At 44.0% G+C, this 18637-nt stretch overlaps 1 protein-coding gene across 1 annotated transcript in view; it reads left to right on the forward strand.

Moving 5' to 3' along the window:
• Positions 1 to 18637, forward strand: part of LAMC3 (laminin subunit gamma 3) — a 1037231-nt gene that overhangs the window by 1011627 nt on the left and 6967 nt on the right. Inside the window, exon 26 of the mRNA XM_069609277.1 lies at positions 2186 to 2332. Within this exon, the coding sequence (XP_069465378.1) occupies positions 2186 to 2332 (147 nt within the window). The remainder of the gene's footprint in view (positions 1 to 2185; positions 2333 to 18637) is intronic.

Here is an 18637-nt window from a genome sequence, read left to right on the forward strand (position 1 = left end):
GGTTTGATCAGCCTTAGTTCCTGGTCTTCGGTTTCTTACTTTCCAAGGCTCACGAAAGTAACCAGTACTTCCTTCCTTGTGACTTTCTCTGGTCTCGCCATCTTTCTCCTTGTATTAAACTGCCATCTTAGAACTGTTGTTTCCTTGTGTGGTTTGCCTCGCTCAGAGTGTGGTGTTGTGCTTTGTCTTTTATCCATGTGGCGAAGTGTAATGGAAGTCAGGTGTGCGTAATAATCCGTAATTGCCTGGCCTTGCCTGTCCATGGCGTTGGAACATGTCAGGTATACAGCATTGGTGTTAGTCCATTTTCGTTCATGTTGAACTGTCCATGAGAAAGTGTTTGTGTCGGAAAAGGGGCAAGTTGAATACCTAGGTATCCTACCTGGTGGGGTGAGGAAAAGGTCGTATTGGAAAGGGAATACTGCGTCTCACCCTATGGTGTACCACTTCCACTCCCCAAGGACTCCTCATCCAATTGAAACTCCTGCACTGGTCCACCCCTAGGAACTGGATCCAAAAGCGATGGCAATGTCCTGGCCACCTGGATGACAGATCTCCAGGGACTAGCAGGTAAGACATCTTCAGGTTTCTCACAGACCTCTCCCACACCCACTTGTGAGGCAAAAAACCTTGGGATCATCTTTTGACTCCTTTCTCTCTTTCTCTCCACACATCATGGACCTTGCCAAGAAGTCCAACTTTTAGTTGCATCTCCTCAGGGGCATTCTACCTTTCCCCACCTTCCCCCAGGAGCGCAACATCTCCAGAGCCCTGGTTCTCTTTAGGCTTGACTACTGCAACCAACTGCCTCTTCCTGAATCTGCCACTTTTCTCTATTCACCACCTTGAGCTAATCCAGAATAGGACTTAGAGACTTATCCTTGGCCTCAAGCACAAGGACAGCTTCTCCCCAGCCCTACAATCTCTCCACTGGCTCCCGGTGACCACAAGGATCAAATTCAAGACCCTTTGCATCATCCACAAGACTGTCTGGGGTCTGGGACCTCTTTACATCCAGCTTTCCCTCCCTAAAAACCTCTCAGCCAGAGTCATTCGGTCTTCTGGCTCCAACTCTCTGCAGGTCAAACTTTTCTCCAAGCAGAGAGTGGCAGGTAGATGCCTTTTCTGTGTTGGCTCCTCCTTCTGGAACAGCCTCCCCCACTCAGATTTGAGCCGGATCTTCTTAAGTTCCGTAAACTTCTCAAGACTTTTCTTTTCTCCTCTTCCTTCCCTCTACCGCTCCTGTGCTAACTCTCCATCTGCCGCTGCGACTGGGGCCTGGTCCCTTCGGAGTCTTACATGGGCCAGACCACCACCTACGAGCCCCCCCAGCATCCTTTCTCAGCACTTGCCCTCTGGCTCCCTTCCCTGGACTAGTCCAACGTGGTCCTCGCTGTTCACCACACTCATCTTCCCTTCCCCACCTCTTTCCCTGGCATTTACCGCCTTGACCCGCCCAGCACTTGCCTGCCCCCACCCTTGGGGGTTCCCCACTCCCGGACTTCTCCCTCTACCCCCCCCCCATGCACTTACTACATTGTCATGCACTTGCACAGTAGTATTGTCACAAGGCCAATATAACTGTTTTTATTGTAACTTTTTTGATTCCCATTCCCCCCTTCTTGTGGCGCCTGGAAACATCTCTGTCTAGGCACCATACAAATGTCCAATAAATAAATAAATGAAGTACTGGGCAGTAGAAGTTTAGTCACTCGACCCCACAAGGGGACAAATGTTGGAGAACCTCTGCAAGTTTTGAATTCTTTATAAAAGTATGAATTCCTTAAGATCCAAGAAAGGTAAATATTTAGATCACCCAGAAATAAAAACCGTTTAATATTTAAAATTGGAGAGGATTGTGCAGTAATTATAGGTCCCTCACTGTGAATGACTAACACTATGATTGTCAGATTTACTAAAGGGTAGCTACGACACCTGCTCACTGTCAAAATAAAAATAGACAGCTGTTGCTTCTTGAAGGGAGATGAAAATTATTGGGCTTGAACCCTGTGGAAGGTCACTTCATAAATGGATCGAAACATGTGACCACTGTACCAATTATAAAAAGTTTGACCTACCATTGCTTCATGCAGCAGATTCTTTCTATAAATCAGAATGAATAAAGTTGATTATTGTTATCCGTCTTTTTCCAAGGAATATACATGTGCTTAATGCTTGCTTGCAGGTTGCAAACGAGTTGCTGAGGGAAGAGAGAAGAGAGAAAAGGCGTGCAGCATTGCTTGGCAAGAGTACAGCGGGCACCCTGGAGGAAATACGCAGGCATGAAAGAGTTTCCAAAGTGATAAAGAAGGACATGAAGGAAGCCGAGCAGGTAAGGAATCGGATCCCTGGCTGTGTGTTTTGCCCTATTACATTCATAGCTGTATGTTTTCATTTGTTGGAGTTAGCAGAGCCTGGCTTCCAGTGGACAGTATCAGCAGATTCTGGTTTCCAGTGGATGGTGTTAGCTGGTTTGGGTTTCCAGTGGATGGTGTTAGCATATTTGGTGCCACTCCGAGACTGCATTTGACCTGTCATTCCTCAAGGAACTCCGAGCAACCCGCCGACAACTAATCAACACAGCCAAGGGCCCCACTATCAGAATACTATAGCAGAAGCCGACAACATAAGCAGAGTCCTCTTCAAAGAGGTCAAGCAGTGCATTAACCCACTACCCCACCCTGCCATACCACACTCCATTGAAAAATCCACTGCTATCAACACCTTCATCGAAATAATCAGCAAGATTCACCAGCATGTAAACCTCAGCTCTGCATCCACAGACCCATCTCACGTCCCTCCTCGTGAAATCTCCACACCCTTGACAACATTCAAGACACTCTCGACAGAGGACCTGGCAGAAACCCTGGCCGCCCTCAAAACCATATCATATACAGATGACATCCTCCCAGCATCCATCCTCAAAACCCTCCCCACAGATGCTCTCCTTCCCTACCGGGCGATCTTCTATGGCTCCCTAACTCAAGGTACCTTCCCATCAACCCTAAAAACAGGACAAATCCTCCCTTTACTAAAGAAGCCCACTCTGGATCCCGATAACCTAGGTCACTGTCGCCCCATCACCCATCTTCCCTTCCTAGGTAAGATCATTGAGAAAGTGGAAGCCGCACAACTGCAGCAACACATCGACACCAAGAATCTCTTCCAAACCTACCAATCCGGATTCAGACCAAGATGCAGCACGGAGACGGCATCCATACAGGTGGTCAATGACACCCTCAACATCCTTAATGACTGCCACCCCAGCCTCCTGGTTTTTCTTTACCTCCAAGCCGCTTTCTACACAGTAGGCAACCAGGTGCTTACGGACACCCTACATCGGCGCATGGGGATCAGAAACCTTGTCCTTCGTTGGTTCAAGTCCTACCTCGGCAACCGCAAGCAGTTTGTTCAGATGGAATCCTCTAGATCACCAATGCAACCTGGCACCTGTGGAGTCCCGCAGGGTTCCATCCTCTCCCCAGTGATCTTCAATCTATATCTATACATGGATCTACTGGGAGCCCTCCTAGCCACACACAACATCCACATCCACCAATAGGCGGATGATACACAGCTTTACCTTAAGATCAACTCTATCAATGACATCCATAGGCTCAAAACCTGCCTCTCGCTGATACAGTCTTGGATTTCCAGTGCATACTTGAAGCTCAACCCCTCCAAGACCGAATTCCTACTCCTCGCCAGCAACACTGAACACCCAGACATACAGACATGGCTATCAACCATGAACTCTGAGGGCTTCACACCCGAGCTAACCTCCTGCGCCAAGTCACTCAACTTCCTCATTGATAAACACCTCTCTTTCAAGACACACATAGCTTTGAAAACTCAGACAGCTTGGTATCAGCTGTCCCTCCTGCGGAATGTCAAGCCCTTCTTCCCTCCCGACAGCTTTAGATCCACTGTTCAAGCACTGGTCCTATCCCACTTGGATTGGGGCAATGCACTCCTCGAAGGCCTCCCATCATTTTCCCTTGTGCCCCTGAGAAGTGTCCTACATGTGGCTGCATGCCTCATCAAGGGTCTACGCAGGTACAATCACCTCACCCCGGCCCTCATTGACCTTCACTGGCTCCCACTGCACAAACCACCTTCAAGTCTTGCTACAGCATCTATAAGGCAGTTGCCCTCAAGTCACCCATCTACCTCGTGGAGAAACTCAGCATCTCCGGCGGACAGCGCACCACCAGAAGCCAGGACACGTGCAGGCTTGAAATCCACCACTGCAAAAAGGAAAGGACCAGAAAACAAGCCTTCTCTGCCAACGCCCCAAGACTATGGAACCTCCTCCCCATCGGCAACAGACTCACCCCCATGCTCCTACATGTCGGGACACCTGCTCTCTCCTTTCCTCTCTTTCTCTTGCCGCCCACCCTGGGCCCTCTTCCAGCTCCTTCCTGTGAGGCTTAGAATCTTGGTGTCATCTTCGACTCCACCTTCTCCTTCTCTCCTCACATCTCTGATGCCTCTAAAAAGTCACCCTATCAGCTGCACCTCCTCAGAGGTATTCTGCCTTTTCTCACTTTCCCCAGAAGCTCACTGTCTCCAATGCCCTGGTCCTCTCTAGGCTGGACTATTGCAACAGCCTCTTTCTAAATTTGCCTGTCTCTACTCTTCGACCTCTACAACGTATGCAGAACAGGAATGCAAGACGTGTCCTTGGCCTCAAGCCCCAGATCGCATCTCTCCAGCCCTGAAATCTCCACACTGGCTCCCGGTGGCTGCAAGGATCAGGTTCAAGACACTGAACTGGATAACCCAGCTCTTTAAGATGAGTAGCAATTACCCTCGAGATGGACGAGGATGCAGATTTTTATTCCTACATCAATAATCAAAACGACTCAGGTAGTTGGCAAAAGGAAGACTGTTTTAATATCAATTATCTAAAACAGGGAGCATAAAGAACATCAACGAATTTGCTCGATCCTCTTACGCATTTAAGAAAAAACTGAAATCTTATACACAAAACCTGTCATCAATGACATTCACCTGCGTCACTACCAACGTCATCCAACGTCATCCAACGTCATCCTGCATGGCAAACTACAAAAACCTACAAGTATGGGTGATTGGCTCTGAGTTAACATCTAAGTATACAATTCATACTGGTCTAAAAATGTGTGAATATGTGATTGGTTACTTAACATCAGGTGGAGCAGCTAAGTCCTCCCCTAAAAATGATCACTATGAAAGTCACTAAATACACGACGTCTCATTGGTTTACACAACTATAGGACCCCTAATTACCCAGACCTCTACAATTGGTTGGCACTCTAACCTCCGCCAGTACTTTTACATCTACGTCGAGCAGCATGCAGTCTGGCCATCCAGGTGCTGGTGAGCTCGCCTTAACCATTGCTTCCCACCAATAAGCATATCAATCCATCATCACCTCAGTGGTCTACTGTCAGTTAGGCTTTGAAGCTCGGCCTTGAGAGTGTTCTTAGCTCTGAGAAATTCAGGAAGTGACGGCACGCTCCGCCCTCATGCGTAGGTGTGACAATCTCGCTCGTCCGACTTCATGCTTCCATGTGACTAGAGACCATGGAATCGAGCTTCTAGTGCATTTTAATACTATTTTCTAATAGACCTCTGATGTCTTCCTTGTTTTGTTCATGCCTTCTGAACAGGAGTTCTGTTCTTTCACACAATTTGTATCCAATGTCAGTCTACTCCAGTTTGATAAGACCTTGGCTGCTTTGGCTCATCCAGCCTCGTCTGCTGAGATTCACTTTATAATTCAATTTGCTTTTTAACTGCGACACACTGGAAATGAGGCTTTCTCTGCCTTCTTGCTAAAGTCCAGCACTGCTATAATACGTAGTGGAAACATCCATCCTTTACTTGTCCATATGCATTTATATATTTTGACGCTTGCCGCAATCTATTCACTATAAAGCCAGCCTTAAGATTACTTTGTCTGCTTGCGTTTCTTTTGCATCTGTACACGTATAACATAGCTTAATGTCTTCATCTGTTCTGTGGCATAAGCTTCTTCACCTTGATCCCAAGATGTCACTTATCCTTGATACTTTCTTGATGCCTTATAGAATATCTACATTCTCTGATTTCTGCATCTCTTCTAGGCACGTCAGCTCAGCTCTGTGTGACGTTTACTTGGCGATGGTTGATGTCACCATTCGTCTTCACCTTTCATTTTCTCTGCTTCTTCAGGAATCACATTTAAAAAACCATCATATTTCCTCGTATGCAAGTATGGTTTCCTCAATGGGAATCTTGGCTCTAGGATTCCTTGTTGCCTTTGTCGTTTCAACTGCTCCGTGTATGTAACTTACTCTGGTTTCTAACATACAGGCAATAGGGGCAGAACAATTGAGTTGGGGGTACTTGGCTCCTCCTCTACACTCCCCCCTCTGGGTGATTCATCGACCACTCTCACATAATCCTTCACATCTAGGCATTCAGGTCTGAAGGAAAGCTTCTTTGGGATCCATATCTTTATGACCCCCTTTAGGCATCCTGCTGTATTCACATGCTCATCCTTGTTCCATGTCATGAGCATGCTTTGTCCACTTGGACTGCAGTAGATCCATCTTCCCACATACTTCTTATGATTCTTTGCATACAGGAAATGTGTTCCCTCAGGTGCATAAACACTGGCCTTCACAAAGTCTCTGATTTCTTCATCTGCCAGATCTTTGGCTTTCCATCCTGGTTGAACATCAATCATGATCTTCATCCCTATGGCTTTGTTTGCTGTCTTCCTGCATTGTGAGATTATCAACTTGATTACACAGAAGCCAAGTAATATCATCACTATTAGGGCTCCAAGGAACTTGAAAATGTCTGCCATCCATTGTGGAACCCACGAAAAGAGTGATCCAAACCAGCTATCATCAGCAATGTCTTCCACTTCGTCTATCATCTGGACGTGTAGCTTCATCAGCATATCTATGGCCTCTGTCAAGGTTCCATTCTTGTCATCATGAGAAGGTATAAATGTGCAACATGTTTCTCCCTTTTTTGCACAAACACCTCCATCCATAGCTGTAATCATATCCAAGACATATCTGTTCTGATGAGTCATCAGTCGTATGGCTCTCATCTCTTCTCTGATTGCATTGAATCCCTTTATGGTAGTGTTGATCGTTTGTAGCAATTCCCATCTGGTAATCTGCAGCCATTTGGTATTAGCTCCAACCTGGACCCTCGGCATGAAAATTGTCATGAACACTGATGAGGTCTGGCTGAACAGCCTGTGCTCATATGGAATAGCATCAAAAGCTTCTATGGATTTTGGAAAACTGTCAAAGTGTAAGTCACTTTTTTGAATCGCCAATGCTGCAACATGGACATTTCCTATGGAACAAACTCCTCCCCAGTCTGCAGGCAATCTTATATAAGCTCTGGCTCTACATACCCAATAATGATCCATGATCATCATTCTTGGTGCATCAAAAATTCTATCACAGGTCTGATTTTCTCCAACTTTTCTTGAAACATTGTTTCTGAAGCACAGCTTTGTTTTTTCCAATGGTATTATCTGCATGGGTCCTCCTCTGTTTTCAAAACCCAGGTTAGTTACTTGGCAGTGCTCTTCTACAGGGGCTTGCATAGCACCTGTGCATTCCAAATAGTCGATTCATGTGATTGATTGTTACCGACACTTATCTCAATTTCAGGCAATATGTCATCTTTCTTTAGAAAAGGAATAACTACATAGGGTCTCGGATGCCTAGTATTTGCCACAATTATACCATCCTTCTGATCAGGAAAATTCACAGGAGTATTAGCTCCATGTACATCAATGTAGTACGATATGCGTACTGTCAGTGAAAGCAATATGATTATGAACAAAATGTAAGCGAAAATGCTTCTGGAATCTGCTGTGTTGTATTGATAACTTGTCCTCGATCAGCGGTCTGCTTACTGGATACCAAGAATCAAACTCCTAAACCAGATAAAATGTGGATGCCTCTCCAGCAAGAAGAAAACCGACTTCAGTAAGTCTAGATAAGTTCAACGACATACACCAGTTTCCAGTCGATTCCATGAATGTGCCTTAGACCAGATGACATGATGAATTTCTTTCAACATGAAACAAAAGTTCTGTCTGACCAGCAACCTCTCGATCTGTCCCTCGAAGGAAAGTTTCATTCAGACCTCAAAGTTCTCTCAGAGTAAGTGAGATCCCCTAGGAATGTATGCACATCAGTGTGTCTTCCAACAAGATGTGGGTATTCTTCAATCAGATGATAGAAAACCACACTGACCAGTCTGTGTGTGTCATCAGCGGATAGGGACATTTGTCCTTTCCCCACTATACTCTGGTAGCTGCAGAATGTGCTCAATAATTGCTGTGAGAAACCTCCTTACAATGGGACCATTCTTAGGATCTTGCAGAAAAACATGTACGCTAGTAGTTCTCCCCACGATAGCCGGATAAGTTCACAGAATGAATAGAAAAACATCAAATATGATCCTTGAAACGTTGTCATTGGGAATCACCATGGGCAAATCCAAACAGAAACTCAGTAAGGAATGAATCAGTGTACTGCACCCTCTTCCAATTGTCAAAAATTAACACAGAATTTGGCATATTTCTCTTCTTATCAAGGCTTAAAGAATGCCTCAGTCCAAAGTCAACAAACTCCTGTGGCTTAAAGAACAAAAGATCTTCCCTCAACCCTGAAATGACTGGACAGAGTGGTCAAATCAGCTTCCCTTAACTTTTTCATAAATGGCTAAAAGAGTATCCTGAAATAAGCCACAGTCTGATCAAATCTTTTCTTTTACTCGACAGCCTCTGCGTCCTTCTTCCTCGTCCTAGACCTTGTCTGCATTTGCTGAGGTTCTTCCCCGATGCTTGCTTCTGAAGAGGATGGGGAAGAGGGGCTTCTCTAGTGTAAACTTTGACTTCGCCTAAAAAAGTCTAAGCGTGTTTGTCTTGTACTCTGACTGCAGACGGCGTGACGTCTTCCACAATGAAAGGGCCATTAAATCTGGGCTCGTGCCACTTCCTTGTGAAATTGTGGATTAGGACCACATCTCTGGGGAATAATTTGAGAAGACAAAGTTCTTGAACACCACTTATTGAAGCATCTTCTTCTGTGTTCTGTACTGGCCCTCACCCTTTTCGCCATAGCTGACCTTAAATGACAGACATACTTTCAGTCATACATGTAACATAGTCACGTAGCTCCATTACTAGCAGTTCTGTTGTTTGCTGAGCATCACTTCTAACTCTGGATGGAGGCATGAGGGGTGTCCTCCTCCGTATCCCTGTCACTATCTCATGGGGGTGAGATGGTGGTCCGAACCTGGTTGGTTCCTCAATGCATATAATGACAGTGGTAGGCAATGCAGTCACCCTTTCTTCAAGGTAAGTTTCAACTTGGCTATCCTCTCTTTAAGCAGGCCATTGAGCCATTCACAGATTCCATTTCCTTGTGGATGATAGGCTGAAGAAACCTTGTGCTTTAAACCAAGCAACATGCTGATCTGTTCAAATGTCTGATTTACAAAATGTGGGTCATTGTTTGATCTCATTACTTCACATACTCCCCATCTAGGAAACACTTCTCGCACTAAGAATTTGGCTGCACAGGTAGAGTCTGGGTGTGTACACGGACCAGCCTCAATCCACTGTGAAAAGGGACAAACCACTACAATCATGTATCTATATCCATTACATACTTGCAGCATGTCGACATAGTCGATATGCAACTGCTGAAAGGGGCCATTGGGTCTCGTAATAACTCCCCTCACTGCGCGCAGTGTGTGCCCAGCCATGAATTTTTGACACACGATGCAGTTCACAACATAGAACGCAACATGCTCTAACAAATTTAGTACGAACCAATCCTCTGCAATAGTTGCAGCAATGTTGTCTCTAGTTGTGTGTGCTGGGTAGCGTAATTGTTCTAACGCTACCCTTAATAAGGATATAGGCATCACTGGTTTACCTGTGCTGTCTTGTCGCCACAATGCTTCAGAGGGGTTTAAAGAACAACCTCTTATCTTCTACAAGTTCATTTCCTCTTGCAGTGCCTCTCCTTGAAGCTCCACCATCTGTGTTTTAGACATATGATTATATCCCTCATTCACAATCATCATCACAGTCATTCTCTCATTCACATTAATAGTTTCGATATTTATCATCCATGTATATGTATTTGCAATGCGTTTGGCTTCAGTATCTGCTGCTTGATTTCCGCGCAAGATAAAATCTGTCCCTTTTGTGTGAGCTGCGCATTTAATGACTGCTATACCCACTGGGAGTTGTAGTGCCTTAATGAGCCTATCCAATAAGGCTGCATGCTGCACTGGCGTGCCGTCCGCTCTGAGGTAGCCCCTCCTTTTCCAGCGTGCTAATCCTGCGTGTACTGTCGACGTCACATAGGCTGAGTCACTGTACACTGTTACTTCCTGGTCTGCGTGATTCTCAATTGCAAGTATCAACGCCAATAACTGTGCAGCTTGTGCTGAATAATGAGATGGCAATCGAGTACTCAAAAGCACTCGAAATTCTCAATTTGCCAGATGTTTCATTACTGTGGCGCCTGTATATCTTTGCCCATCATTTTGATTGATCCTTGAAAACCCGTCAATTAAGACAATCTCTCCCCCTGCGAGTGCATTCTCCTTTACTTAACGGAAGCTCATCACAGAATTCTTCATTGTTTACACAATCGTGTGTAGGCTCTCCTTCAGTAATTGTCTCAGCTGAAAACATAGCTGGATTCACTATTTTAAATCAAACTATTTTAATCGCTGGAGTTGATATGATTACCTCATAGGCAGAAGCCCTTAGAGTAGTCTACGTGCCTTTCGATTTTTCCAAAATTGCAAATAGTGCATGTTCAACAAATAATGGCATGGAGCATCTCATCACTATGCTTGTAGCATTTTCTATGGCGAATTTAGCAGCTGCCAAACTTTGTTCGCAGGAAAATGACCTCTCATTACTGGGTCCAAAACTCCACTATAATATGCAAGGGGCTTATACCCCAACGTGGTTCTCTGTGTGAGTACTGCTGTCATAAAGGTACCATCTGTATAAGAGAATAAAACTAATTCCTCTGCATAATTGGGGATCCCTAAAACTGGGGCTGTGCAGATTGCTTTTTTCAATTCCTCAAACCCTTCTTCCATTGCCTCAGTCCACACGATTTTCTCTTTCATTGCCTGGGCTTTCTTCAAGACCTGTAAGAGCGGCCTAGCATAGAGCTGTATTCAAAGACCCATGCTCTGAAATAATTACATAGTCCTAGAAAACTCTGCATCTGTTTTATCGTGTGTGGCTTAGCTGTTTTTAAAATGGCCTCAGCTCTTTCAGGAGTCACTTTCTTTCCCTCATGTGAAATCAATTGGCCTATGTACAACACTTTTTGTTGACAATATTGTAACTTTTCCTTGACAGCCTTATATACTTTGTCAGCAAGTATAATCATTAGCTGAACAGAATTGCGTCTGCACTCTTGCTCTGTGGTGCTGCAAACTAAAATGTCATCTACGTATTGCAGCACAATGCTCTCTAAAGCAATATTGCTGAAGTCCATCTGGAGGACTCTGTTAAAAATTGATGGGGACTCACAGTACCCCTGGGGCAGCCTTGTGCTTTTTAATCGCACTTGTCTAAAAGTAAATGATGTCAAATATTGTGAGTCTTTGTCCAATGGGATTGAGAAAAATGCATTTTTCAAGTCAATCACCATGAAATATTGTGCATCAACAGGTATATTACATAAAATTGTAGACGGGTTAGGGACTAGAGGGAACTCGGCCTCTACAATTTTGTTTATCGGCCTAAGATCTTGTATCAGTCTCCAAGACCCCCTCTTTGATTTTTTAATAGAATAAACTCAAGTATTACATGGTGACTCTGACATCACTAAGATACCTTGGTCCATCATGGAGGAAATCATTTTAAAAATGTCTTCATCTGCCTCTCTAGAAATGGGATATTGTTGTGCTCGAGGTAAAATTGCTCCTGGTTTCAATTTAATCTTCACTTCCCCAACTCCTTTCAGGAAGCCTACGTCATAGGGGCCAGTAGTGCATAATGAAATTGGCCCTTTCGCCATATCTTCATCAAAATATTCTGGACGCTTCTTTGCTAGCATCATTCTCTGCGGGTCTTCTCTCTTAATCGCCTTGACCCAATAAGTAATGCACATTTCAAATATCACAAAATCATCAGATATGTCATCTCCAAACAAGTCCTCATCAGTGACGTCAGTCACCCTGCACCTTTCCTAAATGGCAATTATTGTGCTCCATCACCTTTATCACCAGTTGCATCAAGCAAAGCCATATTTCCTTGTACTATAGCTGCTATGTCTAAGGGGAAAATTCGCCCCTCTTCTTCGTCCATGGGTATCTGAGGTCTAAATAGAAACTCATCTGTCATTATCATGATTCTGCCTACTAGACCTGGCAGTCATGTTAACAAAACATGTATCCCATAATGGAACACTTCGGGTTCCAATGGTATCGCTCTAGGGGCTATTTGCCCTGTGTATGCCCTGATCATTTCGCACACGTTTAGTGCATTCCCGGTGTTGAGCATACTGTGCCATCGTCTGTAAACGAAATCGTGATATTCATTTTCGTCATTAAATCTCGTCCTAATATGTTGACAGGGATTTGCCTCAAATACAGCAGTGGCACCTTCATATTGCATTCTCCTATGGAGACTGGTAATTCTTTTGTAAAAGGAACTCGACTCGTTGCTCCTGTAAAGCGCTGAGTATTCATCGCATCACCAGACATTGAAAATTTGCCCTCACGTATGCACAAGCACGTTGGACCCGTGTCCACTAAGAAGTCCAGTAAGAAGGAAAAAGCTTTGCCGCCTATAATTATGTCTACCCTTGGCTCCTCATGAGTATTCGGTGTAATAGATAGGAATGAACACATCAGGTCTCCCAATGAACTGTCCTATTTTGGGTACAGTCTCACTCCACCACCCGTGAATGGATTTCCTCCATCAACAGTAACACCTTATATCCTACGTTTCATAGATGGTTCTGTGTTTGTGTTCTGCTGACGTTGCCTAGGAGATTGCTGTGATTGTCCTAGCGGTTGATTACCTGTTACTTGTTGTAATTGCAAGCTTTGCTGCACTCTCAACGCTTGCTGCTGCACTGCTTGATCTTGCGCAAATCCATTTCTGCCCTGCTGCGAATATGCAGGTGGATTTGGCATTCCTCTACTTGAAAATTGATCATTCTGTACCATCCCTTGGCTTCTACACATAGGAGCTATGTGCCCTGTCATTCCACATGTCCAACATACAAGTGGATGTCTCCCCATCTACCCATATTGCATATTCTGATCACCATTTTGCATACTCTGGAACCCACCCTGATTATTCTGCCAATAACCTTGATTATCTTGCCAACCTCTTCCTCGATATCCCCTTCCTCGTGGAGCATATTCATTATTTGTCTGATCAAACTGTCTTTGGTTATGTACTTGTGGCATGTGCACTGCCTGCTGCAAATCTGATCCGCCTACGTTAGTTAACATTGCCCCTTCAATGGCATACTTGGATAGTTTTTTCTGAACTCATTTTTCTTCTTCCCCTTTTTTCGTGCATCATCCTTTTTGCAATTCTTTTCTCCTGCAGAAGTCTGCAATAATGTGCAATGGTTAACTGGATTTCCATCCATGGTTTGGCTTCAATACCCACTAATTTCTTGAGCTGTTTCTCTACCTACTCTGGCAGCCCTTGGCATAATATATGATAAAATACAGGTATAGACTTCCAACACGCCTCATGTCTTTCAAGTGCCCATGCGTCTTGAAAACTTTGAATGTAAAGCAACGGATCCTCTCCTTCCTTCATTTTTCTCAACATGATAGCTCCCATATCGGACGTGTCCAGATATAACACTCGAAACGCTTTCCAAATTGCTGCTCGACAATTATTGAATGGTGCTTCATCATGCGCAGTGTTGACTGTAGTCACACCAGGGTAACCTGCCCGTGTCCATACGTCATCAGCTCTCTCAACAAGTATGGTGATTAGAAGATTTGTATTATCCCCTATAGCTAATGTATTCCCTCCCGTCATTTTTTCTACTCATGTATCCATTTTCCAGCACCGGAAGTTCAATTCAGAAGTTTACATTTTAAATGTTCTCTGTCCATCTGGGGCCATGGTATATATTGTGGCCTAGCCCCTCCCTTTTCCAACAAGGGGAACTGTGACGCTCCAAACTCATTTTCATCTCTCATGATTTGTCTATCTACCGCTGGAGTAATATTCCCACATCGTCGTCTACCTGACAGTGATCTTAGCCTGCTTACATAAGGCGGGGTCTCCCCTCTCTGACCATGGGTTTACCCCTTATGACGATCTCACTGTGTCAGTTGCTCTGATGCCCTAGACATAGGTATTTCTAAATCCGACCATCTTACTCCCTTATCCATTTGTGAACATCCCTCTGGACCACATATATCACTTCTCTTTTCCCTCAGGAAGGTTTCCCTTTCTTCGTCTGATGCTTCTTGTGCTCAACTTGTGCAACCTATCTCATAATCATCTCTATTTAATGTTAGTCTGTCTGAAAACAGCTCCTTGTGTCTCGCACTACAGGAGGCTTCCTCCGTGTCATACAACTGAGTTCTTTCAAGACGATCATGTTTTCCTTTCCCTTGTGATTCTTTCTGGGCTTGCATTTCATGGTAAACTTTGTCAATCATTTCCCCAATAATCCGCGGGTCAAACTCGTCTTCTAGATTTACTCTAGACGTGCCTGGTAATGACTCGGACTTGGGAAAGAATTCCTGTATGTCTTCCCATGCTACCTGTGGATTTGGATTTCTTACTTCCCTTTCTAAATACTCGAGATCTCGTACTGTGTCTTCTTTTATGTTCCATGTCGTCATCAACTTCTCTGCGCTTTCTCACTTCTTCTTTTACTCTATCTTCCTCTTTCTTTTTCATATCCCTTCGTTCATATGCCCTTCGTATCTCCTCATCCCTTCTCCTTTGTATTCTTTTCTCTCTTATCCTTTCCTGTTCGTCGGCTGTTCTCCTTTTATTATCACGTTTTCTTTGCTCTTCTGCTCTCTCTTGTTTTTTAGCTTGCTCATCTTCATATAACTGTTCTCGTCTTTGTCTATCTTTTCATTGTGCTCCTTCATCTTTCAATTGTTCCTCCCTTTCTTTGTTTTTTCTGTCTTGTTCATCTTGATCACCCCTTTGTCTTACATCTTCGATGCCTTTACTATCGAGTTTAAGCAAAATCTGACCACTCATCCATTTGTTCTGTCGAAGTGCTAACTCATCAGCTTTGTCTCTTTCTCCCTTCCATCTCTTTATTTCTCTTCCTATATCTAGAGATGTGCTTGCTTGATCATTTCTCTCTTTATCGCATCTCTCCTTGTCCCTCGGGACCTTAGAGATTACATCTCGACTCAGTAATTTTCTCTGGGCCCTCGTCACTGCTTTCCGTAAGTGACTCATATGCTGGGTTGCTATAACCTGTCACTGCCTTAAGCTCCCTTAATGGTTATAACCCATCGTCTTTCTTATTTTCGCCTTCTATTTCAGCCGGGGTGGGGGAGCAGAGGGATCCTCACCCCCCTCTTTGCATGCATTAAGTATCCAATTTACAGGAGGCGGCTCATCTCGTTCCTCTTGGTAAATCTTCCAAAGCTCTAAGCTAGCTAGTCGCTTGTCTAGATTTTTTACCGTATATGCTGCATGCAAATATATCGTCATATGCTGCAGAACTGCCTTTGACAGTGACCCTCCTTGCGGCCACGGCATAAACATTTTATCTGTGGTTCCTTTAACCCATTCCGCACTGTACTGTCTAAGCTTAGGTCTATGTTTCGGCAATTGCTTGCAGAGGTGCACAAGTGGAGTAATATCCTCCATTCTCAACTCGCTCATCTATTCTTTACCTGTTTGACACTCGCTTGCTTTAATCACAGATTAAAAAGTACGTTTCAGAAAAATAACATAATATGAGTGTTCACCAATCGTCGCAGGCTCCAATTCCTTATATCACACTTTTTATTAGTTTTTCCATTTATGACATCATCATTTTCATAATCACATAAAACAAACAGACAAACTCGACCGGTCACATATATCTCCTATGGTCTTCTCTTTAAGAGTCGTCTTGTCCTCTAAAATACTCCATACAGAATGTAAATTAACCTCTTTAGATTCACCTTTAATCGAATCAGTCTTCTGCGTCATCCACTACGGGATTCTAGGTTCAAATTTCTTCTGATATGTTCTTTAAAACGCAGGCCAGGTCGTATTCTCTTATCGTGGCCTCTCACGATTCCTCTATTGCTTGGCCACACTCATGTCAATATCTACTCACTGTATACATATAACCCCCTTATTCTCACGTTATGTTTATCCTGCCTCCCTCCATTACTCACTTTTTTCTTCACTCATCACCCATACGTTTTGCCAACTAACTCAGTTTTTACTCACCACTCGCATTTTTGTCTTCTGCTCCTCGGGATCGTATGCCTCTTTTACCGCCTCTTCAACCTTTCGTCCGATCAGCTTCTCGTAAACATGAGAGGGGATTCTGTCTGAAACCAGCAAGCTTTTTCAAATTACACTAACCACTATCTACGGGGATCTTTACGTCCTTTCAGCCGAATGGCGAAGGTCGTTCGATATTGCCGGGACACTTAAGTTTACTTATGTCGATGGCTCTGAACCATCCGCTCCGCTACCAAGTGAACTGGATAACCCAGCCCTTTAAGATGAGAAGAAATTACCCTGGAGACGGACGGGGATGCAGATTTTTATTCATACATCAATAATCAAAACGACTCAGGTAGTTGGCAAAAGGAAGACTGTTTTAAGATCATATATCTAAAACAGGGAGCATAACGAACATCAACGAATCTTCTCGATCCTCTGTATTTAAGAAAAAACGGAGATCTTATACACAAAACTCGTCATGAATGACGTTGCTCTGCGTCACCACGTAATGTCATCCTACGTGGCAAACTACAAAAACCTACGAGTATGGGTGATTGGCTCTGACTGAACATCTAAGTATACGATCCATACTAGTCTAAAAAGTGTGATTATGTGATTGGTTACTTAACATCAGGTGGGGCAACTAAGCCCTCCCATAAAAATGACCAATATGACTGTCACTAAATACACGACATCCTGTTGGTTTACACAACTGTACAACCCCTAATTACGCAGTACTCTACAATTGGTTGGAACTCTAGCCTCCGTCAGTACTTTTCCATCTACGTCTAGCAGCATGCAGGCTGGCCATCCAGGTGCTGGTGAGCTCGCCTTAACTATTGCTTCCCACCAATTAGCATATCGATCCATCATCACCTCAGTGGTCTACTGTTAATTAGGCTTTGAAGTTCGGCCTTGAGAGTGTTGTTAGCTCTGAGAAATTCAGGGACTGAAGGCACTCTCTGCCCTCATGCATAGGTGTGACCATGTTGTTCGTCCAACGTCATGCTTCCATGGGACTAGAGACCATGGAATCGAGCTTCTAGTGCATTTTAATACTATTTTCTAGTAGACCTCTGATGTCTTCCTTGTTTTGTTCATGCCTTCTGAAAAGGAGTTCTGTTCTTTCACACGATTTGTATCCAATGTCAGTCTACTCCAGTTTGATAAGACCTTGACTTCTTTGGCTCGTCCATCCTCGTCTGCTGAGATTCACTTTATAATTCAATTTGCTTTTTAACTGGGACACACTGGAAATTAAGCTTTCTCTGGCTTCCTGCTAAAGTCCAGCACTCACTGCTATAATGCGTAGTGGAAACATCCATCCTTTACTTGTCTATATGCATATATATATATATATATATATATATATATATATATATATATATATATATATATATATATATATATATATATATATATATATATTGGCGCTTGCTGCAATCTATTCATTATAAAGCCAGCCTTAAGATTGCTTTGTCTGCTTGCATTTCTTTTGCATCTGTACACGTGTAACATAGCTTAATGTCTTCATCTGTTCTGTGGCATAAGCTTCTTCACCTTGATCCCATGATGTCACTTATCCTTGATACTTTCTTGATGCCTTATAGAATATCTACATTCTCTGAGTTCTGCATCTCTTCTAGGCACGTCAGTTCAGCTCTGTGTGATGTCTACTTGGCGATGGTTGGTGACTTGGTGACTTGGTGACGTCACCATTCGTCTTGACCCTTCATTTGCTCGGCTTCTTCAGGAATCTCATTTAAACAACCATCATATTTCCTTGTGTGCAGATATGGTTTCCTCAATGGGAATCTTGCCTCTAGGATTCCTTTTTGCCTTTGTCGTTTCAACTGCTCCATGTATTTCACATACTCTGGTTTCCAACAGGCAGGTAAAAGGGGCGGAACAGTTGAGGTGGGGGCACTTGGCTCCTCCTCTACAACCCCTTGCATCATCCACAAGGCTTTCTGGGGCCTGGGCCTGCACTACCTCCAACTTTCTCTTCCTAAATGTCTTCCTTTTAGAGCCCTCTGCTCCTCCACCTCCAACTCTCTGAGGGTCACACGCTTCTCCAAGCAGAGACTGGACGGTAGATCTCTTTCCTTGGCAGGGGCCTCCCTCTGGAACAGCCTCCCTGCCTCTCTCAAACTTGAGCAGAACCAACTCCAGTTCCAGAAG

This window comes from Ambystoma mexicanum, chromosome 8, assembly GCF_040938575.1.
Source record: "Ambystoma mexicanum isolate Mex_15411 chromosome 8, UKY_AmexF1_1, whole genome shotgun sequence".
In the NCBI taxonomy this organism is placed as follows: domain Eukaryota; kingdom Metazoa; phylum Chordata; class Amphibia; order Caudata; family Ambystomatidae; genus Ambystoma; species Ambystoma mexicanum.